At 42.0% G+C, this 24,838-nt stretch overlaps 2 protein-coding genes across 3 annotated transcripts; one reads left to right on the top strand and one right to left on the bottom strand.

Annotated features, from left to right (window-relative positions):
• Positions 1-72: 72 nt before the first annotated feature.
• LOC110859326 (baculoviral IAP repeat-containing protein 6) lies at positions 73-24,685 on the bottom strand. 2 transcript variants are annotated; one of them, XM_035859368.1, is made up of 55 exons: positions 24,367-24,685; positions 24,012-24,292; positions 23,690-23,898; positions 23,443-23,580; positions 23,050-23,315; positions 22,834-22,962; positions 22,506-22,725; positions 22,247-22,403; positions 21,862-22,134; positions 20,698-21,498; positions 20,126-20,597; positions 19,172-20,044; positions 18,814-19,104; positions 18,447-18,698; positions 18,017-18,348; positions 17,780-17,913; positions 17,383-17,704; positions 16,703-17,292; positions 16,263-16,634; positions 15,905-16,117; positions 15,331-15,545; positions 14,961-15,226; positions 14,836-14,866; positions 14,523-14,712; positions 14,287-14,403; positions 13,509-13,875; positions 13,174-13,389; positions 12,901-13,108; positions 10,166-10,558; positions 9,879-10,068; positions 9,541-9,787; positions 9,235-9,446; positions 8,996-9,125; positions 8,687-8,908; positions 8,129-8,562; positions 7,935-8,007; positions 7,586-7,859; positions 7,200-7,474; positions 6,943-7,103; positions 6,725-6,843; positions 6,525-6,652; positions 6,149-6,426; positions 5,704-6,013; positions 5,391-5,624; positions 5,022-5,326; positions 4,143-4,893; positions 3,062-3,279; positions 2,347-2,960; positions 2,093-2,213; positions 1,869-2,004; positions 1,548-1,777; positions 1,156-1,473; positions 969-1,079; positions 699-845; positions 73-598 (listed from the first exon to the last, which is right to left on the bottom strand). In XM_035859368.1, exons 2-55 carry the CDS (start codon positions 24,199-24,201, stop codon positions 332-334), a joined length of 14,742 nt encoding a protein of 4,913 aa, XP_035715261.1. In that variant the 5' UTR covers positions 24,202-24,292; positions 24,367-24,685; the 3' UTR covers positions 73-331. The 2 variants fall into 2 exon arrangements, with proteins under 2 accessions (XP_035715261.1, XP_021963946.1); XM_022108254.2 differs by having other exon boundaries at positions 14,532-14,712.
• On the top strand, positions 10,662-12,775 carry LOC110859327. The gene is made up of 4 exons (XM_022108255.2): positions 10,662-11,013; positions 11,089-11,477; positions 11,546-11,824; positions 11,900-12,775. The coding sequence occupies exons 1-4, from the start codon at positions 10,752-10,754 to the stop codon at positions 12,533-12,535; spliced, it is 1,566 nt and encodes a 521-aa protein (XP_021963947.1). The 5' UTR covers positions 10,662-10,751; the 3' UTR covers positions 12,536-12,775.
• Positions 24,686-24,838: the final 153 nt, after the last annotated feature.

Genomic DNA, 24,838 nt, shown 5'->3' with positions numbered 1-24,838 from the left:
GCTGAGGCTATGTATCTGTGAACTTGAGTGAGGCATGTTAATATGCATAAACAAAGTACTTATCTGGATAAATATGTATCACAAACTTTTATTCCTTCATTAGCATCCAGTATTTAAATACATCATAAACATGTCTCCTTCAATCATACTCATTCGAGTCTAAATTAATGAATTAATTATTAGTAAGGCAGCTGCTCAGTTCTCAGAACAGCAGTGGACACTAGCGTAATACTTTGAGTATAAATAGTGTGTAATAAATTAATTAAATAAGTTATAATAGATGATGATTACGCTGCGTAATCAAATAGATTAAATAAGATTTAACACTTTGTTAAACGTCAACGCTCATCTTCTCGTCTTCATCCGCCGCTGACTTCACGGGTTCGGGCGGAGGAGCAGTTGTTGGCGTGGCGGGCGGCGGTAATTGTTGTTCTGCAGCAGAATTCCCTGTGGGGTTACTTGCCGACCTGATGAGAGCGGATGCGGAGGAAGAACAAGACGGGGCTTGGAGTCCTTCGGGAAACAAGTCACCCAAGTCCTCCAATCCTGGTGGAGGTTGCATGTTCATAAATTCTTTCTTTAACATGGTGAAATTATTCTGCAAGAATTTCAAATAAAAAATAGGATACAACATTAGATTTTATGCTTCCAGTCAAATAGTATTTAGGACAAATTGATTTATATACATATATACTTACCTTATAAACGGTGACAGGGTCTGCAGAACCAGTCACACTCTTTCCAGCTCGCTTATCACTGCGACATGTCACGGATACTTCTTCCATCCATTGATCCAACTGGGCAATGATTTCGGCTCGCTTCATCCAAAAGTGACGTTGGATCACCTAGTTAGCATAGGACATACAATGCAGAAACTATTAGATACGTCCTCATTTATTGACAAGAGAATAAGACAGGATAATTAACTGTATCTTAGTTTGTGAATACTACGGAATGCTACTACTTACATCTTTAAAGCAGGCGGATGGATGTCTCAATTGGTCGAGCATTGCCCACTCCACGGTAGCGATTTGAATGCCAACATTGTACTCACGATTGTTTCTTTCTCCCTGTTCCGTCTGTAATCAGTTAAAAGTTATGCTAATTAATTATGCTCCAATAACATAAAATATGCTATTTATATACTGTACGAACGTTTCGACTCTTTTCGTATCCCGGCTCATTAAAGTATGGCTCAGCGTTCAAGATGAGAGACTGAATAGCGACCAAGACGGGGAGGAGACTAGATGTTTGCGGGTTCCACTTTTCTTCGGGACGGCCGTGCCACGTGTTGAGGATACTGAGACAAACCTTCCCATCCGTGTACAGGTTTGGGTTGAAACGGACTCGCTGTCGTCCGTTCGTTTCTAAATTAATCATCATGGGAGACTGGGGGTAGTCATTGGGAAAAAACACGTCAAACTCAAAGCATCCGTTAGCATATGGAGTTCCAGAGGGGCCGGTTATGAGCACCTATGAATTAAACAAAGAGACAATCACAGCACAAATTAATTTTTAAAATATTTACTTAAGCTGCAACTAAGTACCTTCATGACATCCAACCGATCATTATCGCTTCGAACAAAAATTGCACTTCCGTAAGCGATAGGGAGGGATGACGACAGCGTCACACTTTCCTGGGCTAAACGCTTAAGTCTGGCAGCCGAGCTTCGAGCCCAGTTTGTCCTTACGTTGCTTTCATAATGGTAAGGAACTGAAAATCGAATTCCTCCAGTTCCTCCACCGTCCTCGTCGTCAGTAATAATTTCATAAAAGGCTGCAATAATAAGTAAACCATTGTTATCATCGTAAAAGACAATTTAATTGAACCAATTGCAATTTAAATTCATTGTGCTTGTGTTACTCACCGAATTGCAACTTTTTCATTTCATCAATATATCGTTCCTCCAAAGTTCTGGTGGATGGAATTGCAAGGGAGGATGGATCATCCATCATTTCAATGTCTTCTGGACAACGCTTAAGCACCAACTCGCTTACCGCTTTCTAAGATATTCAGAAAATTCATGGCATGATACATAGTAGAAAATGCATATTATTATTCTATATTTTACAATTATATGAAAGATTGTACCTCTACAAGTATCGCAGTCATTTGAATATCTGGGATAAGGATGGCAAGACCTTCGTCGTCCAATTCTTCCAGTAACTTTGTTGTCGACTTGTTCTTTCCTCCTTTCCCCTTTAGGTTATTTCTAAAAAAACATTATTATTAAATAGAGATCTTACAGTTTCGAGTATTACTTTTTGAATTAAATATTTTTGAAATAATTAATTATTATTATTATTATTTTTATCTATTAAACTCATTAATTATTCTATTCTTACGTCAGTCTTTTCGAGTAGTTGTCTACGACATCTTTCATTTTGCTGAGCAGATTGGAAATGCATTGATCGTCCGCACCCGACTTTCCAGAAGAGGACTTTCTCTCCCATGGAGCAAGTAGGGGGAGGAGTTGGGGGCTGGAGACCAGGGCACGAAGAAACTCTAGCACAGCTTTGTATAATGGGACGTGTCGAGACATATCCAACACAGAGTCGTTCCGCAGATAGCCAGCAATGGCCGTGAAGAGGCACGAGCTTCGCAAGAGATCAATGACCACGTCGGGTAAGGGAAGAGATGTCTGCGACTGCTGTTCTACTGAAGAAGAGGGACCAGCCGTCGTGGTGTTGGTGGTGGCGGCGGCGACGTTGTTTCTGGATATTTTGGGGTTGATGTAGCTGGACATGAGGTGAAGGAGACAGGTCACGTTCTCCTCCTCGTTCTTCTTTTTCTGAATCGCCATCTCAACATCCCAACTTTGCGCCGTAGAACCTGTTCCAAACCCAGTGCCCTTGGCCCAGTAAACGTGTGACTTGTCGTCAGACTTGGACGTAGCAGTGGTCGATTTGTTATTGCCGTCCGAGTACCCTGATTGCGCTTTTGTAGCAGCGATGACGAGCTATGTATACATCAAAATTGAGTAAAGTATTTCATATTATGGTAAAAACAAAATGAATGGACTACATTAACAATTAATTTACACAACATTGATAAAATTACCTCATGTTGTAAGCCAGGGACTAGGACAGGGTCACAATTTTGATGTGTGAATATGGCTAGACAAGCTAAAATGAAGTGCGTGGCATGTAAGTCCACCATCACTCGTCGCAGAGTCCTTCCCTCCTCTGAGTGAATGGGAAGGGCGTCCAATAAACAACGGAGAACTTGGAAAGGCAAGGTTGGCAGAGTTTTGGCAACGGCAGAATTAAAAATGTCATCTAGTTGAAAGAACATAAATAGAAACCAACACAATCAGTACTATCATTAGTTTTAAGACCTTTTGTTGGAGACCGATCGGGGCTGAAGCATGAAAATGTTAATGAAAAATTTAAAGTGTTTTATAAAATCACTTAAGGGGCGAGAAACAACTGCCAGTTGCAGAAAATTTTTTTAAATAACTTTTTCGCCCCCAAAATACAAAAAAAGTGTTAAAAATGCCTTTTTTGGGGACAAAAAAATAATTTTTCGCGGTGAAACACATTGGACCGCATTCCCCATAATTATTTACATTTTTGACGTGAAAATCAAAATTTTGACAAAAATTGTTAAAATTAGTGGTTGACCTTCTCCATAAGTAGGATTGAGTAAAATATGTAGCGTGCGGATGAGTAGAAACCCCTCGCCTCCAGACAAGAGAGTGGAGGAAGCCCCGAGTTTCTTATCATTTCGGCCTCATCGGCGTGCTACATATTTTACTCCATCCAACTTATGGGGAAGGTCAACCACTAATTTTAACAATTTTTGTCAAAATTTTGATTTTCACGTCAAAAATGTAAATAATTATGGGGAATGCGGTCCAATGTGTTTCACCGCGAAAAATTATTTTTTTGTCCCCAAAAAAGGCATTTTTAACACTTTTTTTGTATTTTGGGGGCGAAAAAGTTCTTTAAAATTTTTTTCTGCAACTGGCAGTTGTTTCTCTCCCCTTAAGTGATTTTATAAAACACTTTAAATTTTTCATTAACATTTTCATGCTTCAGCCCCGATCGGTCTCCAGCAAAAGGTCTTAAAATTAATGATAGTACAGATGGAAGCTATTTAAATACATATAATATTTTGCTCAACAACAAAAGTGGCTCACTTCCATCCGCATCGTCCGTTACTCCCATTACAAGTCGAAGCATGCACTGCGCTCCCACTCTTTCGCCCAGAAGGATCTCTGAGAACCTCGGTAGGCTCAGAAAGAGTCCGAAGGCTGCCATTGAGTGGGGTGGAATTCCTGGAGTCACGCTAATCTGTCGAATCCCAGGTGCCCTCTTGGCCAGTGGGGTTGAGGCGACCATGGAGTCTAACATTTCGTCATAAAAGTCATCCGCAGCTTCAATTTTAACCCAGTCATTGTCGTTCATCATGACAGGGCTTTCCTTGTCCATGTTCATCACTACGCCCACAGTTCCCGTAAACTTACTCCCAACCGCGATTTGTCGCAAAGTTTCGGGGTAGACGATAGGCAGATGCTTAGCCAGCAATCCTAGACCACCCAACATACTGAACACTTCCACAGTTGACGGGAGTGGCGGTATGCGAAATACTCCTGGGATGATCGTGGTCGCTGACTCTTTCAAGTTTTGTACTTCACCAATTCCGGGAAAGAGTTGTTGTTGTTCTGGTTGATCCACCAAGTCGGGGACACTAGAGGACGAGGGGGATGGAGAGACGCCGGAGGTGGTGGAAAATCTGTTCATAAATGGAGATCCAAGGTCTGATCGGATAAAGAATACTAAGCTATCCAAAAAGGCGTCCGGCTTCTGAGCACGAACGGCAGCCATTAGTGTCGCGATGGACATGTTTGTTGGAATTTTGACGTCGGGGAACTCTTCCAATTCCAAAATCTAATTACCATAATAATAATAATAAGAGTAATAATATTATTATACACAACAAGAATAAGGGAATTTGAAGCATTGTATAAAATTTTCAATATTTAAATAACTGGGTGTATTTAATAATTTTGACGTACCAGAGTTGGACCTCTCATCTTGTCTCCATCCCCATTACTCTTACAGTCTGGAGCACCTTCAGGTTTCAACTTTTTCGAAGCCATCTTGATTGGGCGTTTCGCCTCGGCAGAAGCAGTACTGGACGTCGTGGAGGACGATCGCTTATCTCTGACGGCGTGGGCCGCCGATTGCATGGCCAGCGTCATTTGATCAATCATTTCCAACCCAGCTTCTGTCAACCCTTGTTCTTTCTTGAGCAGACTTAGAAACCTATTTGGCTCTGACACGGCAACCGCTAACTTTTCCAATTTCACTCCGTTCGGTTCTGTTCGGTGTCCAAAATATTAGTAAATTTTCTTAATTTGTACAAGTGGTGGATGACAACTTACCAATGATACTTATAAGCTCATATGCCGTTGAATGAGTGCTCATGTAAAAGAGTCGATCCCCACCGTTGACGCCCATGGATGGATGTTTGTCCTTGAGTTGGAGGGAGGTCTGAGGAGATTTGAGCGGATATTTGGAACTGCTTTTGATATGAACCACAACTTTTTCGTTCTCCAGGAGGAGCTGAATTAAGAGGCGGCGACAGAATGATGACATGGAGTGCAGAAAGACAGCTTCTACAAACAAACAAGCAAAAACAATTGGTCGGATTGAGACGGACTTTGAAAATAAAATAAATGGTACGCTGAAACTCACTATGCGAAGATGACTTTTGTGTGAGGATGATTTCTCTCAAACAAGTTGCAATAATCTTTTGGTTAGAGGGATGTGACCAGCAACATTTGGAGAGAAAATGGATCACTACACTTTCCAACTCGTACATGTTGGATCCGAAAAATGCAGCCTTGAGAGCACCTGGCAGCGATGACAGTAAGTTAAGGATGGGAAGCCAGAAACCAGACCCTTCTTCCCCAAACCAACTCTTCAAGTCGTTGATTTTACACAGTTCGCCGTAAAAGGCAAGAATCGAAATGAGAAACTCGGTGGAAATGACATGAGTTTGGATCTGAAAAACAACACAATCAAAACATTTCTGGGGGATATATATACGAAAAACTGTGTTCAATAAATTTAGAAAGTATAAGTGCAGATATACTATTAAAGTGAACTAAAATATATTAATAATGCCTATTGAGTGTACCTCCAGTGGGTTGGCCCATTTTTGACTAAAATATCTCCAAAAGTCCATAATGGCCGTGTTGAGGAGTCCCACAAACTGCGACTTTTGCAGGAGTCGTGATGCCATTGGGGACTGGCTGGCTCTGCCCAAAGTCATGAGTTTGCTCCAGGTCAGTGTGGATCGGATGGTGGAAAGGTCTTCCAGCTGGAGTCGATCCCAGACAGCTTCTTCTTCATACCATTGGTAAATGAGATCCTCAATGGGTTGGTTCTTTTCGGTCCAGTCCATCGGCTTCAAGACTTGGGTCATATGATAAAATAAGATAAAATACGATTATAAGTATTATAAGAATATTATACTTATAAGAATAAATGAACTATTCCTTTTGAATACTCACCTTGCATTCGGGTCATGAGGTAGACAAAGAGCCAAGGCTTACTGAAACATATGGAGCACATGACGTGGTCCAACGCAATCTTGAGTTCCGACTTCCCATCCAGTTTTAGTGACCATTTGTACAGTTTCCTAAATTGTTCAGAGGAAAATTTCAAATTATTTAAAGGTTCGTACATAAAAGTAGGCCAGAAAATAACTCACCAGAGAAGTTTTGCGGTGCAAATCTCACTGAGATCAGTCTTTCCAATTGAAGCAATTTCCCAGATGGAAGAGGCGATGGCTTGGAAGTAGGCTGGAGCAGCGACGGAACAGCTTACATTCTGTATCGTCATATGAACCAGGAAAGGAGTAAATTGAGTACAACTTTTTGGGTTTACCTTATGCAAATATTAAACCTAGAACGAGATTGTGTCACTTACCGCAACCGAATTGTCTGCACACGTTTCCAACCATGCTACCATCGCCATCAAGTTGTTGAGACCCCACTGCGGAATGTCACAGCACAATTTGAACAACAATTCCACCACAGTACTGAGTTGAGAAAGACCTCCTCCCGCCGCCGGATTCGTGGCCACCATTCCTAAAAAATACACATTGAAACAACATGTTACTACTACTACTATTCTTTAATTTTCATCACTGAATGCGAAACTGAAGTTAATTTAACAAAGCTAACCATGAGTGAAGCCCATCTGCACCGGGCCCAGGAGAGCGTCCATCAACTGCTTGCTTACGTCGTAGCGGAGATTCCCAAACTGAAATAATACTGAAGCGACGTGCGGCAAATAAATGTCTTGCGCTTTCCCATTCGACACGGGGGCTATGAGCATGGAGTAGCAGGACTCTAAAACATCCGGAATGTTGACAGACGTCTCGATTATCCGGCGACACAACATCCCAGCCGACTCGGAGACTTGGATGGCTCGGTCGAGAATGTACAGCCAGTGGGCACTGAAGATAAAACATGAATACACGGTTTCAAACGAGTTATTTTCCTCCATTTCATTGTTTCTTCCTCAATCCTTCCCCGGAAGAAATTAACTTTTTCACAAGCTTCCTTACCTGGACTCGAAACTCTTAACACAGTCCACTGCTGACAAGCCTTGTAGAGCAGCCTCACTAAATGTGGTCGAGCCCAATAGTCGTATCTGAGAAAGACCGAGATTGCTGGAATCCTTGGGTTTGAAGAGCCGGAGCAACACCGTCTTGGCAACTTCCGGTTGAATCAGCTGGATGATAATGTTGGACATTCCACTGCAATTAACGGGGGGGCCCATGGGAAGGGTTGTGTTGCTCTGATCTCGAGACACTTCTACCATCACGGCTGATGGACATGCTACACATTAATACAAAAAATACAATATTATAGAGGGCAAATTGGGACAAAATGAAGACAGTCGACTAAACTTACTGGAGAGAGAAGTCATGTGCGGAATGATGTGAACTTCTCGAAGTAGGACGGCGCAGGGAAGAGATATCACGATCTGGAATGATCAATCATCATTTATTGTGGTTATTGAAATTCTTAAATTTTTAACCGTTCGCAACGTGAAAAGTTAATATCGTTCATTTCATTTTCTGATATTTTTTATATCTACCACTAACCTCGAGGTAAGTCTCTTCAGGGAAGAAGTGGTAGGACCAAACCGGGGTTCGAGCCCTGCGGTGTGGAGGGGTGGACTGGAGGAGAACTTCGGACGGATGGGCAGAGAAGTTTGTCGAGGTTATGGAACCAAGTGGAGCAACGTTAATTTGTCCTTCTTGAATCTCGATCGGCTCATTGCTCAACTTTTTGGAACCGATGCCAAATAATGCGTTTGTGTCAGTCCGCCCAATGTACTGAGTGAGGATGGAGACGAACGTGGGACACGAGCTGAAGAAGCGTCTCGCACTCACCACAAACTTGTCACAAATGGCTTCCACACATTTGAGCTCGGTGAACTGGCGGAGGTTGTCCTCCTGACTAATCACTTTTAGCACCATCAAGACAAAGGTTTCCGAAACGATAAAGGGACAGCAAAAATCGTCATACGGGGTTTCTGTGAGTGATTAAGGAATAAATATAAAATTAGTGCCAACATTTGTGGGTTTTCTTTTTACTGAAACACGATTTGCACAAGACATTTTTGGGAGAGGCGAAATTATTGAGGCGTCGACACTTACTCGCTAAAAATCTAAAGATTGGCTCTATCAACCATTTGGACTGGGAAGCGCTGTTTTGTATCTTGCAAAAGAGATGGATCACAGCATCGACGACGGTGGCTGGGACTGATGTCTCCATGATGTTGAAGGCACTCACTAAATCACCACTAACAAGGACGTTGATGTTGTTGGGGTTGGCAAGTACGGACATTATACGCATCATGGTCGACTCCATTTGAAGAACTTTTGTTAACGAAAAAAAAACAGAACAAACGCTCAAGATGAAAATAATGGTAATAATGTAACAATATCTTGTTTAACATATCTCACCAATATCTGCAATGGTTTTTGGCTGACTATCACCACATTTTGCCACATAGTGTACCAAGGCATTTTCATACTCGGTCAACTGGAACGACTTTGACATCTGACTCAAAAACTCTTGTACAGTCTTCTCAGACTGCAACCACCAAACAAAAACTCATAAAATAAATAATAATAATAATAATAAAATTTATGGGCTGGTCAGAGATTTAATAGTTTTTTCTTATAGCACATGGAATTCTCACCGTTGATGTAGTTTTGTAGGGAAGGCTCACAAAGGATGCCATAAAGGACATTAATCTAAACATGACATGGTCGAACGTTTGTGGTTTGGCTGGCTTCGTGTCCCCATTTCCATTGTTAGTGGAGGAACACGTGGAATGAAGAGATTTCATCTCACCACCCGGTTTCACTTTTAGCTTGTTTGGACAGAAAATATATTGATGAAGAATTTGAGCTAAAAGGAACAAAGAAAATCCTCGTTTAATAGCTTCATATATATGTAGTTTGGAGGGGAAAGTATGTACGATTATTGCTTGTTGATAACATACCCAACTGCTGCATCAGACTAATTATAGTGGCAGGATTGACGTATGAAAGGTCGGGACAGGTAAGGCGATCCAAGAACTTGTTGAACGCATCGATGGGGAAGTCTGTGGTAACAAATGGACCAGAGAGAAAGAGACTAAGCACGCGAAGCAGGATTTCCTTTAGACATGGAGTCCAAGGCGTGTCCGCACTCAAGTGGCGAAGACGGAGGAGGAAATTGTAAAAATGTTGACAAACGGTTGGGCCGGCCTAAAAACAACACATCAATAAAGGTCCATATTTCAACTCAAACGTCTTAGTATAATTTAAAGAGGAATAGGAAGAAGTGGTGTAGTCTTACAGAAACAATGTGGTTTTTCTGCAGGTGCATCCCAGTACCAGAAATGAAGCGAAGAATCATTTCCGGGAAACACTTGTCGCTCATGATGTACAGCCACATGCCATCAGTCGAGTTGAGGCTCAATTGATTAGAAACTAGTCCTAAACACTGGAAAGCAAGGCCCCACTCTTGAACCCCAATCCCCGAGTTCCTACAAGTCAGAAAGTAGGTATCATCAAACTTGTTTATATTACATTACATGAGTGGTACTACATAAATCCGAAAATGGTGGGTGACATGCAACTCACTTTGTAAAGGCCATCATGAGGGAGGAGACTGAGGCTGAAGAAAGGGGGACCACGGGTTTCACTTCGTGGCTGTCGCCCATCATGCCGCCCAGTTCGACGTTAATACTGATCCACAACTGGAGAACTTTCTCAATGCTAATGGAACAATTTTCGGAAGCCATCATTTGAAAAATCTTTTCAAAACACTCGGACAAGAGGTGACTGGACTGGATTGGGGGAGGAGGCAGGACATAGGCGGGCGGTTCCGGCGTGTCAGCAGTGGCGTTTGCATTCTTGAGCACTTCACTCGGCACCTCGATCGCAGCTTTCAGTGACTGGCTCAACACTTCGGAATCCACGACAGCCATCATTCGTAGTCTAATCTCCGTCGTGCTCTCCACCCCGTTCTCAAGTCTTGAAACAATAAAAGAATGAATAAATATCTCGCCGACTGTTGCATTTTCCTTATTAATGTTAATCAAGGGGCAACTTGGTCCTTTCTACTTTTTCTCCCACTTCATTCAAACTCCACATTTTCATCTTCTCTCCTTCTTCCTCATCACTTGTTTTTATTTTTCTCTGACTAAGAGAGACATTTTTTTGAAACATGGATCGTTTCGTCAAGCGGCTAAGTGCCACCCCCACTCTGTCAACCTCCACCTCCACTATTTCTTCCGGAATGGACACTCCTCCCCCTTCACCCGCTGAACAACCCCCCGAGAAGAAAAAGAAGAGTTCTGTCAAAATTAAGGCTGTACCCCCAATAAGAGATACTTCCGTCGACTGGAAGAACAGGCTCACATTGAGTGAGGACAATGAGGTCGGATTCCTCAACTCTCAAGAAGAATTTGAGAATTTGTACAGTGAGGGTAATGGTTATTTTCCTCATCCGCGTCTGATTATGCAATAAAACCAATTAATTATACAGTAATAATTTCTTGTAGGTCCACCCACCCCCTCGTCATCTAGTACTTTCCTCATGCCGAGCAGAAAGACAGAATCTCCTCTCTTCACAGTTCGGATGGAGATTTTTCACCATCTTCAAGTGAAACATCCCTTCGTAGAGTTCAACTTCGACACGATGGAGTCAACCTCACAATATAAGGATCTCATGGCGGTTTGGAATGCACATTTCAAAAAGTATGAGAAGAGCGACGCTTGGAAAGCTGCTTGTCCTCCCGGTATCACAATCATCCATGAAAATCAACCAGTGGGGGTAAAGTTTGATGGGGGGAGATTATTCTACAAAGTCAGGAAGGTGGGGGACAAATTTAACTGGAACGAGGGCTCAGGTTCCAAATGCAAATCAGAAAATTGCGGTGATAAAAGAATTGTAATTTGATTTAAACATATTGATATCCATCATTTTTGTTAAATGCCTAATTATTATAATATTACTAGCTGGGTGAGTTCTGTCGCAAGCATGCAATTGTGAAGAGGGAGATTCTTCTGATTAGGGACGTAGCAGATTTAGAAAAAATTAATATTGCAATTGTTCATCCACAAGCAAGGAAGACTAAATTTAATGATCTCAACATCAATGCTACTTTGGGGGGATCAAGCTACGACCGGACGAGTATTAGTAAATATATCGCCAATTCACCAACAGCATGGTTTGTAATCGAGAAGCGTTGGGAATATCTACCCGAGGAGAGTGTAAAAATGTTTCAAAGTTTAGAGGTATGTGGCATTAGGTAAAAAAAATCATTTCAATTATTAATATAAATATAACATTTTGTCTACCCCTCCCCCTAGATTCAAATGTCTCTCATGGTGTCACTACACAACTCTGTCACTACAGAACCAATGGAACAAATTCATTTCATAAACTCCGACATCACCACAAACGAAGGGAACTTAGCTGAGGTCAAGAAAGGTTTGGAATTAAACGACATGTGGTTTGGAATTGGAGACGACGACAACTCACTTAATTTCGCACAATCTCCCTATCGTCCCACCAATTTCAGCAACACTCTTCCATTTGTATACGTGGGTGACAACAATGAGGGTGGTTATCGCTTTGGAGAGGATCACGCAGTTTTCCGTACATCAGTTATTAAAGGAGCACGAGGTCATGCAACCCAAATAACAACGATGCAGGGGGTCGATCCCAAGAACATTCATCAAGTGTTTCAATCCAACTACACCACGTCCACAACAGAAGAAATGTTACAAAACGCGAAGGAAGTTGAGACCTTGGGACACCAAAGTGTTGTCGTTGCTCAAATGTTGGAGATGAAGTCGGTTAACGGGAACAATGTTTACAATCTCGCGGAGAAGTTCACTCATTATGATAGTGGTTGGGACGGTGCTATATTTCATGATTTGGTTGTGATGATGACAGGTAAAGAGATTGTTGTAAAGAAAGATAAATTTAAAACTGTTTCGTAACATTGTTGTCACCCACGAATGTTAAGTATATGGTGCCTATTTATAAGACTGTTGGGGTTGGGGAGAAAGAGAGACAGATTTTAGATATTGATAAAATGAAGAAGGCGGATGTTCACACGAAAGTTTATGAGAAGGTTGTAATTAATTGGATTTAAGAGTACTTAGTAAACTGATGTTTTTTCCGGTTTTTGTTATACTAATAAAATGTTGTTGATATAAACCCAGAAAGATTATGTAGGATATTATTATTAGTATTACTTTTTTTGGTCATATTGAGCATCATTTTGGAAGGAAATTTCATCCAGAACTCAATGACGTCAATATTTTTGACTTATTACTATATATATATAATTAAAAAAAAGCACCTGGCGTCCAGTGCAGTAGATACGCTTGTGGCACATGGGGCGAGTCTCTTAGCCGACGAGGAGCTCGAGTTATTTTTCTTTGGCAAAGGCATTGGCTTGCTCGTCAATTCGTTGGATCCAGGGACACAGAAATGAACACTTAGCTCGTCTATCTCACTGTCATCAGATTCGCCAGAGGAACACACGTCCATTGCCACAGGGTCATTTGCTGCCAATTATTAAGATTTATTTATTACCAAATCATCATTATCATCAATGGTGTTTTTTTGTTACCCTGCTCTTGTTCTGCATCCACCTCATCCATCAATATGTCTTCTGCGACAGTTCCAGAGATGGTGTCGGGCGGAGTGGTGGAACTACTACTCTCGTCTACGCCAGACATAATGTCTTCAGCATACAGGTTGGCAGTCTCTGTCTCTCTTAATTTTGAACCATTTTTTGAAGGGAACAGTTTCTCTCCTTCCAAAATATCTTGAATGAGGCACATCACTAATACAAAACACGGAGCACATTGTATAGAATTGATACTACCATATGTAGCTTTAATGTCAATTATTGAATGCCACACTATAATAAATGTATTTGTACATATTTATTTAGACGCTTACCAGCATGTGAAACCCAGGACGAGCTCCAATTCTTCTGTCGAATAAAGTCCGATCCGACCGCGTTCAGGATGAGATTAATGAGTCCTTCACTGTTGAAGATGGAGCCGATGGAAATTGCAGGCCGGCAGGCGGTAGCGATGCGGGCAAGAGATTTACATGTGATGAGAAATACGTCGGAATGGCATGTGGAATCCATACGGAGAAGCAACAGCCCCAAATTTTTGGCTACTTGAAGGCACAACTTTGGGTCTAGATTAAGATTAATCTCAACGTCTGAAGATGGATTGTTCTCATCTTTCCCATCCTTTTGATGACCAGAACTTCGTTTCAACATCATTTCAGACCGTCGCATTTGCAACAAGTCTTTCTGTAATAGCACAATGTTATTATTTAGAAAGCATCTGTTGCATATAGATGTGGGTTTTTTAAGTAAAATTGGAATGAATCCGCATTAGATAAAAAACCCAAATGGATTGGTTGATTTGTGTGCCAACTAAATTAATGTTATTTATTAGTATACAAGTATACTCCTTTTTTACGATAGGATCCTCGACGTCATCACGCTCATTTCTAATATCATTGGTGACGTCGAGGATCGTATCGTAAATAAACGAACCGTAGTTCATAATTTTTCTGGAATATGTAAATTTACTTCTGTTTTTAGCCCGAGTCATGACTTATGAAGCCATTCATGTCCATCGCACGATAAATCTCATTAAACTCGTCCTATCGACTTGAAATTAATAGTTTACCGTATCTGACGACGTGTAGGACTTACAAAGTGTTTGGAAGACTGGAGTTTTATATTCTTTCCTATCGAGGCTTGTTTCTGTTTAATGGCTTCAATTTTATTTCCCAGAGCAGAAAGCTGCATCCCAAGACCAACGGGCGGTTGCTGAACAAATGCAAAAACAATCATACTATAAGCATATAATTATAAATGACTGCATAAACTAAAGTCCAAACCGAAATAGGCAGAAGAGTAAATTTAAATAAATAATCTGGGCAACACACCGTGTATACCTGACTGACGTGGCTCAAACCCGTGGCCACAGTGTCAAGTTCTTCCAATTTTTGCTTCGTGGCCAACATTTTCTTTTGAATTCGTCTCCGAAATCCGCTGTATTCTTGTGGCTTATTGGACCCCGCAATCCTTCGGTAAAGAGCACTTTCTCCTTGGATAAAGTCCCATCGCGACGAAATTCTGAGAGGATTTAACAATCCATAAGTATAAGGTATAGACCATGAGACATCAGTCACAAATACCAATATCGCACATTGGTAAAATAGTGCAAGAAACATAACCTGACATTTTCGTTAATCTTACCTCCAGTCCCATCGAGAAGAAACACAGTTAACTTTAGTTTAAAAAAATGAAAAATACACAAATCAGTAAACACTTGATTAATTAAAGGACTGATTATTAAATATATTTATAAAATGACAACTCACCGTCTTTCCCATCCTTCTCCTTCTTTCCACCTGTAGAGTTTAACCCGTCAGTGGCCAGGGTACAGTTGACCCCGTCCAAACAGAGACAAAGGTACATAACGATCCAACCTAGAAGCGTCATGTCAAGCTTGGAACTCAAAAATCCTTTCGTGTTCTCAACTGGAGAAAGAACGTCGACCAAAAGTTCAAGAGCACTTTCCAAAACATGGGAATTCTGCCAACTGAGCAACGACTTTTGTCCCAGATATACGAGAAGTATAAACACCCTGCGAGTGGAAGTGTAATAAACACAAGATAAGTAAATGTCCAAGACTGCCTACATACTACATAACATATACATGGACTAGTCAAGACATCAGTATCCTTTTACCTGTCCTGAGGGAAGAGACAATTGGTTCCTGAAGAGAAGAGGGATTTGAGCGTGGAGGCGAGAAACTTGCCCCACCAGGACTGAAATCCGCATACGCGAAGCATCAACATGCACGTTGACAACTGACACTGACCGTTCTCCAGAACGCAAATATTTTGAAATAAGGCTTCACAAACTTCTTGGTTCATGTGCGAGTACATCGAGTAGGGCATCAACTGTTCATCAAGAGAAATACAAAAGCATGTTTAATTTCCACAAGTGTAAATAATTATGAACACCAGACTTATATTGTGAATATTAAAATATGGAATTCTCTCCCACGCAACTGAAAGAGCAATCTTTTGCTAAATTTATCCAGCACTATAAGGAATTGCTTCGAGCAAGAAATAAGAATTGTTACATATATTGTTAATTATTTAATTAAGCTAGTTGATAATTTTATAGATTGGTGGCTTTTAAATTACAGCATTTCTGACATGAATTGGAAATCAGTTTGTATTAGCTGATTTTTGTTGACAGTTGAATAAAAGTTTACATACATACGTAAGTATTATATAGTAAGCAAAAGGCTTACATTGGGTCCGAGGGGGGCATTTGAAGCCAGAAAGCTAATTCCGAGTAGGGTTTCAATGAGAAATTCTGAGAGAAGATGAGCCTTGTCCGTCGATATTTCCGACAGAGCTTCGAAAACTTTGAGGGAGGCTGGCGAGTAAGGTGCGAGTGACTTTTGCAACCGTCTTACAACATTCTTGGCCACGTTCAGTTGTTGCTGAAGCGTTATGCATTCCTGTGGGATGACATTTAATTAATTAATACTGAGATGAATCAGTTTGACTCTGATTAATCGAATAGTAATTATTGAAGAATCCACAAGTGCTATCATTTACATGTGCGTAAATACATGCACATATGTGCATGGTAAATGTATTTACCTGATATGCTGCTAGAATAGTTTGATCCGTACAGTTATTCAGTCCCAATTTGTTCCTCTCTTTCCCTTTGGGTAAGTAGTAGGAGATGTGGTCGATGGAGGATATTTCCGGCTTGAGCAGGGGTTCCAAGAGTCTTCTCAGTTTAGCACAGGCCAGCTGGTAGCGACACCCAATGTCCTCCAAGAGGTAGGACAAGACTGAGAGATGGGTTTGCACGTTGACTGGAGTCAGGATGGCCACCTCTGGGGGCGTGGGTCCATGAGCTAGTCCTCCCGGTATATCGTTGGGTAAAAGGGTCGTGTGGCCGTAAAAGAGACCCAATGGGATCCGACACTTTGTTGTCCCCATTCCATACCGGCCAATCACAGTAATCTGTCAATAAAATGACAATATATATTATCGTAAATCTAGTCGACATTTGCATACCGAATAACTCATACCTTTAAATATCGACAAATTGCGGCTGGTTGAAGGTCGCTCACAACCAAAGTTCTTAGTCCAATGTCCGACGCCACGACCAACCGCTGCCCGTCAGTATCTTCACGTTGGAGCCAAATATCGATCGATAGAGAAACGAGGGAACTGCAGGACGGAATTATCATATCCGTGAGAAGTACGGGGGCTCCAAAGTCCAACACGACGAATCTTCTAGCTCCTGAATGCATGCGGTCTATCACGATGGCCTGTTGCGGAGGGACATACATCATTTGCTGCCAAGGGGTGAGAAGAAGGCGCAGCCCGTCATTATCGGGTGAATTTTGTTGCGGAAGTGAAGATGAGCTAGTTGACGCTATTGCTGCTGTGGCTGCTGAAACTGGTATGGATTGTTTCGAAGATGAGGAGATGGGCGCAGAAGCTATCGCTGCTGCAACCGTCGTCGTCGTTGTAGCAGAGGCAGTGGTAACACTGGAGGAAATGGCACCACTGCTACTAAGGGCACCAGCAGATAATGATTTTGATGGGCCAGGTGGGGGTGGTGGGGGCAGTGGAAATGGTTGTGATGCAGGAAGCATGGCGTGAGGGGGTCCAGCTGCAAAACCAATTTGAGCTGGATTAGTTATTTAAAGTACAAAATAGGACTGTAATACGAATCATGCTACTCTTATAGAAAGGAACTTACCCATGTGAGATGATGACGTGTAATGTGAGAGCGTGGGCATCCCAACCGATTGAAATATTGGCGAGTAGATAGATGTAATTTTACCACCGCCGCTGCCACCAGAGCTACTGCTCTGGTGTGTCACTCCTCCACCGGGCTTCATCACCATCGTGAGCACATTTCCGGGTAGATGACCTGCGTGATGGGACAGGGCGGCGAGCAGGTCGGGATTGTTAGAGTAGGGTAGCTCCACCATGGTCCCACCGTAAGCGGAATTCTCCATAAACTTGAGATTGTCAATATAATCAAACATGACGTCAGAGCCGTCCATTTTGAGAGCCTTCTGCAAGGTTAAGGATTTTAATACATATTTGCATTATTATAGTTTTTTAATAAGCAGAATATGATAAAATCTAACCTGCAACATCATCATGTGTTCCATTTTATCGGGCTGGAGTTCAGATTTTTTGGACCCTTCCCCAGTTTGGAGGTTGGTAAATGGCTCGTACGGTGAGGGGAGGGGAACGGTAGAAAACGAGGAAGACGTGATTCCTGCCAATTCACAAGGATAATCAGGAGGAATATACACCACTTTAAAATCTTATCTCGCCTTTAGAGCATGATTTAATTCGGCAAATTATCATTAATCAATCACCTAAATCAATTTTTTCAATGCGAGTTCCATCCGAGGCTGCGTGACATGTGAAATGAAGGGGTTCAACTTCTAGCAGTCCTTGGATTTGCTGTTTTGGCGATAGTGAGCCCATCTTTCCCCACTTGACATTAAGCGGATTGCCCACTAAAAGGTCTCGAAAATCAACGTCCTTGAGTCCCCAAAGATGAAATGTTCCGGAACCCACTGCATTTTGCAAAACTTCAGCTCCGTACAAACCAGCATACGTGAGGGGATGAGAGTACGATTTGGTAACGGGCGGAATTTCCAATTCAAATAGTTCCGACTCGAACGGCGTTCCATATAGTCCAAATCTGTTCCACCAGACAAACATATTGAGGTTTAAAAAAACTCCACAGCAGTGTCTGGAGTAGCGCCGTTCTATTAGTTATAGTAGGTATAGTGGTAGTACCTTGTCCTAAGTAAGGAATGGAGTGGATCCGTTCTCTTTTTGAGCTCTGCCGACACGTCTTTCAAAATTCCTAGAAGTGAGTCGCTCGCAAGTCCTAGATTTTCGCCCCTCACTCTGTTCAGGAGGAGAAAGTACCATTGCAAGGAGCCCGCAGAGTAGCAGGAGACGATATACTGGAGAAGGTTTAAAAGTCCATGTAGGAGAGATTTTGAAAAGTTCACTTCTTCGCTGCTGTGGAAGTTCTCGGACGCTCTGTGAATAATAACAATTTGAATTAGTCAACCACGTTTACTCATTTATTAATTAAGAATGCAGCCACGTGCAAAAAAAATGCTAAAAAGAAAGCAAAGTCTCCCTAAATACTCACTCTATGCAAAGGACGAGCAGTTTGGCACATTTGTGAGCGGTTGAGCGATCAGCCATGAGAATCCCTTGCATGACTAACGCTTCCAGCTTGTCTTGCACAGCTCTGATGAATTTGATCTGGTAGGCCATGGATCCGACTGGAGGGCCACAGAGATTCACAGCAGCAATCCAAACGAGTAAGTCTAAGGCTGCCGACTGCGAGGCGTAGCAACTGTCGTCCGACTCAAGAACCGCAATTCTTAATAGATTGAGAAATACAGGCTCTGACATGAGCAAAGCTTTCCGTTCATAACTAGAAAAAGATTAATTAATTAAACCAAACCAAGAAAACATGTCCTTAAGAATAATAATAGCCTTACTCTTCATTGCGATGTGACGTGGGTTTCACTTGTCGAATTGTAATGGAGATTTCATTGATCCAATCGCAACCCGTGTAATCTCTTCGTTTGTCCTCAGGATTTCCAATCACTCCACCACCGCCGCCGGAAGAAGAATCCCCGCCTCCTGGACAGGAGCTAGGTTTATGAGGACCAATTATGCTGGATGACATCATGTTGGGTCCAGCACCAAAATGTGGGTGGAATGAGGGTAGAATGTCAGACATATCCATAACTGTTTCTTTTCCCCATCCTCCTTTCAGGGCCGTCTTGATCCCTTGAAACTTGGCCTTTTGCATGGCAATTTTTTCCTGATGACTAGCCAGCACAGCAGCCAGACCTTGATTAATTTTTTTCCGTGTGGAGGTGGCTGCGTCAGAAATGTTGTAGTTTGGGGTTACAGAGGGAGGATTTGTAGAAGTCAACACTGATGAGGAATCTTCTAATTTGCCTAAATTCTTGGCCCGAATGTGGAGATAAAAGTTGCGGCCTCTTCTCAGAATCATGGAAGGACTGGTCATTACCACGGTTCCACCAGTGGCAGAGAGATCAACATATGACCCCAAGTCCAACGGACCACAGACCAACTCGGCATGGATAGAAGTAAGAAACTCATTTGTCGGACTTTTGTTGCTTTTTGTATTGGGCTGACTCCCGAAATCAATCCTTTTCTCAATATCAGGCAAATCCTTCAACGAGCTGGATTTGGTCTGAACAGCGCGATACAACGTGATTTCGATGGATGGAAGATAGGCTGCCACGCATCCAGGTTGGAGTAGGAATTTGAGGTCCAAGTGTCCCACTCGAGTAGACTTTGGTAGGGTAATTTCAAAAATGTGTTCTTTCCTTGAAATCCTGAAATTAAAAGGTGTACAAATTGAAAACACGATCTTAAAGGTAAGAAATTCACCAATCTCTACAGGGCTATCTACTCACTTGTTTCTTTGCAACTTCCAAGTCAATGTGCTTCCATTAAACTCATTCTCGTTGTGTTGTAAATGTTGGGGATGCTTTCTTTCTTTCTGGGCTTGAATAACCTTTTGCCAACAGGAGGAAACGTTTGCGCTGAAGGACGGCTTGATATTTTCAAAGTTTGTGAGGTTGAGGAGTGACTTGAGAGAGGAAACGTTGAGAGCCTGGTTCACGAGTAGAGTTGGATCATCCAAGATGAGGGCGAGCTGCGGCAGGTCCGAGGATGACTTGTTGGCCTGTTGGGCGTTGGTAGAAGTGCCCCCTGAGGTTGGAGCCGAAGGGATGGATGAGGAGGTCGTGCTGGTACCTCCTAGTCCCCCTAATTTGACGTCCTCATCATCTAGAACATCCACACCTTCAGCTTCGTCGGAAGGGATGTTGACTGGGTAAAACTCCAAAGTTCCAGAAGATGTGCCACAACAAAGCCGTTCCAAACCTAGAGCACAACATGCATTGATTTATTTTTAATTATTAAAATGACATTTATGGATAAAGAAGCATAATATGAAAAAATAAAATAAAACCAGGTCACTTACTTGAAACATATGAAATGGCGGTGACACGAAGCTCACTTCCGGGTCGTTTTATCACACTGACCACGCTGAGATCTAGAGTTTTCAAGAGCCATACTTCACCACTTTTGAGTGCCGTGCCGAGTAAGGAGTGGGTATTATCAGGGGGCACAAAACATGTTCCGACCACCAACTCTTCCCTCGATGTGAGTTTTCGAATGCAGGAATTATCATTGGATACTCGTACGGAAGTAATATCTGCATAAATTTTGTAAGAAATGATTGCACCGACAGCTTGTTCTTGTTGTTGCTCCGATCTTGAAGCTTGCTTCTTGTCTCCAGAGACTGGCATGGTCCCTTCTCCAAGTATCACAATAAGTTGGGCTCCGTCTGGAGTGGGAAGCAATTTTTGGATGACAACGTGTTTCCAAGCCCCTTCTGGACCAGGTAACGGGACAGATTGAAGGATGAGCACGGTCGTTGGGTTCTTTTTATCTTGTTTAGTAACGACGGTGGTGGAGGGAGGAGGGAGGCCCGTCGCCGCTGCACTAATCTTCTTGGCAGCACTCTTTTTCTTTTGAAGAAATCCAGGAATTGAGGACGCGATCGGAGGCTGACTGATTGTCTGTTGGGAAGTGGGTGAGGGTGGGACTTCAGCGGCTCCCATCACGACAGGAAACTCGAGAAACGCACCAGGACAGGATCCATGCGAATCGGACATGTTGAGGTCAGAGAAAATACTTACTGAGTCTGACATGAGCTCTGCCTCTGAAATGTATGAGGTGAAAGCATCGTCGTCAAATGCTTGGGATTCCTGCTTCGTTCCTAAATATTGTGTATCATCAAATTAAGATAAGATGGCTCAGCTATACGTTAGTGGTTTCGCATGCATATCTACTACCTACGTATCTTTATTGAATAATGTTCAATAAAGCATATGCATATGCATTTGCTTAAGCATATGATTTGCATAAGCATATCCAAATGCATATTATGCATTTGGCCACAAATTAAAAACTTGAAACTTGAGCTTTGCTTGCATTGAATGCCATAACATTGGCCCTGTGTCCAAATGCTATGCACGCGATTTCGAGATGTACCCGAATGCAAAACTAAGTTTTTGATTTGTGACCAAATGCATATTCAACAAGTCAATGATGATATGCTACTTCAAACTTGATAACATACCTGTACTTCCTGAGCTCGTGTAAAAATCGTCACTAGGTTTTGTTCCAGAATCTTCATTGACACTCAAGTGAGCTGCATTGACACCGAGATCATACACCACAATGAATGGCGATGCTTGACTTGAACGGAGGATGATACCACCCACGACAAGGGATGGAGGGACGGGCTTGTTTTCTGCAGATTTGTTCTCAGCATTTGTGGATGGACATCCCAAGAGGGCCACAGAATGTAGAATGACTTTCTCTCTACTCGTTACATTGTTTTCGAGGGACTCTGAAGTTGAAAAGATTACATTTTAAATTTAAAAAGTTTAAGTACTATACGCAAAAAAAATTATTACGAAAGTTTAATAATAATCCAATAAATTTAATAATGCAAGATATACCTTTGGCAATGTGAGAAACGTCACTTCCCAACGTTTCTGAAGTGTCCATCACCCAAGCCTCCTTTGGTTTGAGGGCTACGTCGCAATAACTAGAAAAGTCCTTGAGCTGACTTGCTTGTGCAATCGCTTTAGCAGTCACTTCAATTTGCACCAATTCCTAAAAAAAATACCAGCAGAAAACATGTTAATTTACAAATTCATCACCACAAAATAATGGAAAGCGAGTCATTGATGATGAGATCATATCTGATGATCATACCTTTGCTTGCTTGACAATTTCCCACACGACCACAAGTCCTTGATCATAGCCAATAACTACGCCGGCTGGACATGATGATTTTCCTAGGATAGGAGCGCCCATCCCATTCCTGCAAATTCTTGAAGCGGGTGCAGTAGCAAAGGAAAGACTGAGAGGAACGTTATGAGTATGTTCACCACGAACAAAAGGACAAAATGGAGAATGACGCTCATGTTCAGACCTGAAAACATAACAAAATAAAAATAATATACCAATAGGACTGACTATTTGCCGTAAACAGAATATAAATAATGATACAAGAATACTAGTCTGTCTCTGACAAACTCACCATGGTTCATCAGTAGGTTCCCAACTAACCAGACATACATTGCAAGAGAAGCACAGTGCCCTGTCATCCCCGTTTGCACTGGGATGATGGTAAAATCCAGCTTGGGCCATTTTATCTGGGAGAGCCCACCTACGATAAGAGAATAAAAAACAAAACAAGTTCTAGTACTGGCTGCTTTAAAACAATAATTTAATCTACATAGCATCTCATCCTTACTTGTAGTCACTATGAGGCCAACTGTGGAAAGTATCCAGTCTGGCAGATTCAGAGAACATTTGCGTCTTATCAAGCGGAGGAACCTCGAGTGCTGATTGGACATCTTTCAAGCCTGAATGCAGCATGAGCATGTTGAGCCTCTCTAGGATGGATGATGCGATAGAAAGTTGGGGGATGTAGTGATTTTTCTTAACCAGGTCGGTAACCAGCGATTGGACGCAGTTCTTGATTAGATAATGGGGCAACTGCAACTTGACTGTGTTCCACTAAAATTGAAATACAGAGAATAATAGACAGACTTACTTGGTGTCAAAATTATTATGTTCACTCCACACGTTCACTTAATAACAGTGATTGATAGTACGACATTGACAAAAATAACAAAGTGCGTACCTTTTCCATCTTTCCACACAACAATGGCGACCCTGTCTCCACTTCTTTACTCATTAATGACTTTAACTGGTTATGTACAGAAGATATTTCTGCGTCGTTTGTCTCCAATGCTGAGAGTGAATGGGACAAACTTTCCGCCTGTGATGCAAACAATGTTAATACTAACAATACTCTTTACGAAACTATATCCTCCATCACTTGTACGTGTATTATGTAACATCAATGTATTGCGTATTTTGTTATTCACCTCTGACTTGTTGAGCTCAATCTGGACAATGTCCTTTGAAGATTTGACTTGTCCCTGGAGGACCGAACCCAGGAGGAGAATTCCATTATACTCGCTGCGAATCCCCACAAAGTTCTCTTCCACCACGATTACTTTATCAAGACCAATACCAAAACTCCAATCACGTCTAGTGGGTGGTGATGTGCCAGCTGATGTGATGGGCTGGTCACCTGCAAACAGCCAACCATACAAGTTACAAGAATATTTTGCATAACCCTTCCTCTGTTAATCTTTTAGGTTCATAATCCCCCAAACAAAAGAAAAAGTGAAAAGTGGTGCTCACGGGTGGTCGTAGAGTAGAGGACGTCCCGGAGAGTAGGGTCAACAACGTAGAACTTCCCATCTCCCGTCCCAACAAGAATGACGTTCAGATTTTCATGGTACGCAATTCCAACAATCGTATTACCTCCACCGGCCTCCTCGATGGGCAGGTCAACATTAGTCCCATCATTCCGGAGTTCCTCCGTCATCATGATTCTCAAAACAATCAATCAGTAAGCGAGCAACCGGTCGGGTCAGGCATCGGCGTTTTATATACAACTTCACTAATCCGATTCCTTTAATCTGATGAAAAAGAAAGAGGTAGATAGTAGCTCAAGGCATTCACGACAATAAAAATAATACGCTAAAATAATTACCAGTTATTTAGAAAAGTTTTTGATTTCCTTTTCCTAGACGTCGTAATATGACGTTTTTATACAAAATTTATCCTACAAACCTGCTGGCTTGGTTGGAGGAGGACCTCGAATTGATCCACCCAGACCACCAACCAAACAGGCTAATTCGATAATGCGTCTCCTAATTAAAACCGGTGCGGATTTATTTCAACTGTAAAGTCTAATTGTAGTTGGGTCAATTGGAAAAATGATAGAATAGAATAGGGCACAGAGTCCGACTGACTGTGGCTCTGGTAGCAATATTCTCAGCACACTCACTCACTCACCCAGGAATCGAGTGGAATATTGGCGAGGCAGCAGCAGACAAGACTCGCTGGAGCTGAGATGATCAGCAAATTCACTTTTCCCACCACACCTTCTCACGTCGCCCCCTCGGCCACTGCTCATGCACACTCCTACTCCATCAATTCAGATTTTGCATACTTTCTCCATA

The sequence above is a fragment of the Folsomia candida genome, unplaced genomic scaffold (assembly GCF_002217175.1).
Source record: "Folsomia candida strain VU population unplaced genomic scaffold, ASM221717v1 Fcan01_Sc025, whole genome shotgun sequence".
NCBI classification, from domain to species: domain Eukaryota; kingdom Metazoa; phylum Arthropoda; class Collembola; order Entomobryomorpha; family Isotomidae; genus Folsomia; species Folsomia candida.
The sequence above is the reverse complement of the archived record's forward strand: the minus strand, read 5'-3'. Positions and strand labels throughout refer to the sequence as shown.

What these genes read in the sequence shown, in the direction of transcription:
- LOC110859327 (XM_022108255.2), top strand. Translation starts at nt 10,752, where the DNA reads ATGGATCGTTTCGTCAAGCGGCTAAGTGCCACCCCCACTCTGTCAACC. An exon ending in TGAGAATTTGTACAGTGAGG is followed by an intron (nt 11,014 to 11,088) that starts GTAATGGTTATT and finishes AATTTCTTGTAG; the next exon opens with GTCCACCCACCCCCTCGTCA. An exon ending in ATTGCGGTGATAAAAGAATT is followed by an intron (nt 11,478 to 11,545) that starts GTAATTTGATTT and finishes TAATATTACTAG; the next exon opens with CTGGGTGAGTTCTGTCGCAA.
- LOC110859326 (XM_035859368.1), bottom strand. Translation starts at nt 24,201, where the DNA reads ATGATGACGGAGGAACTCCGGAATGATGGGACTAATGTTGACCTGCCC. An exon ending in CGCCATTTCATATGTTTCAA is followed by an intron (nt 20,598 to 20,697) that starts GTAAGTGACCTG and finishes GTTGTGCTCTAG; the next exon opens with GTTTGGAACGGCTTTGTTGT. An exon ending in TGGAAGTTGCAAAGAAACAA is followed by an intron (nt 20,045 to 20,125) that starts GTGAGTAGATAG and finishes TTTTAATTTCAG; the next exon opens with GATTTCAAGGAAAGAACACA.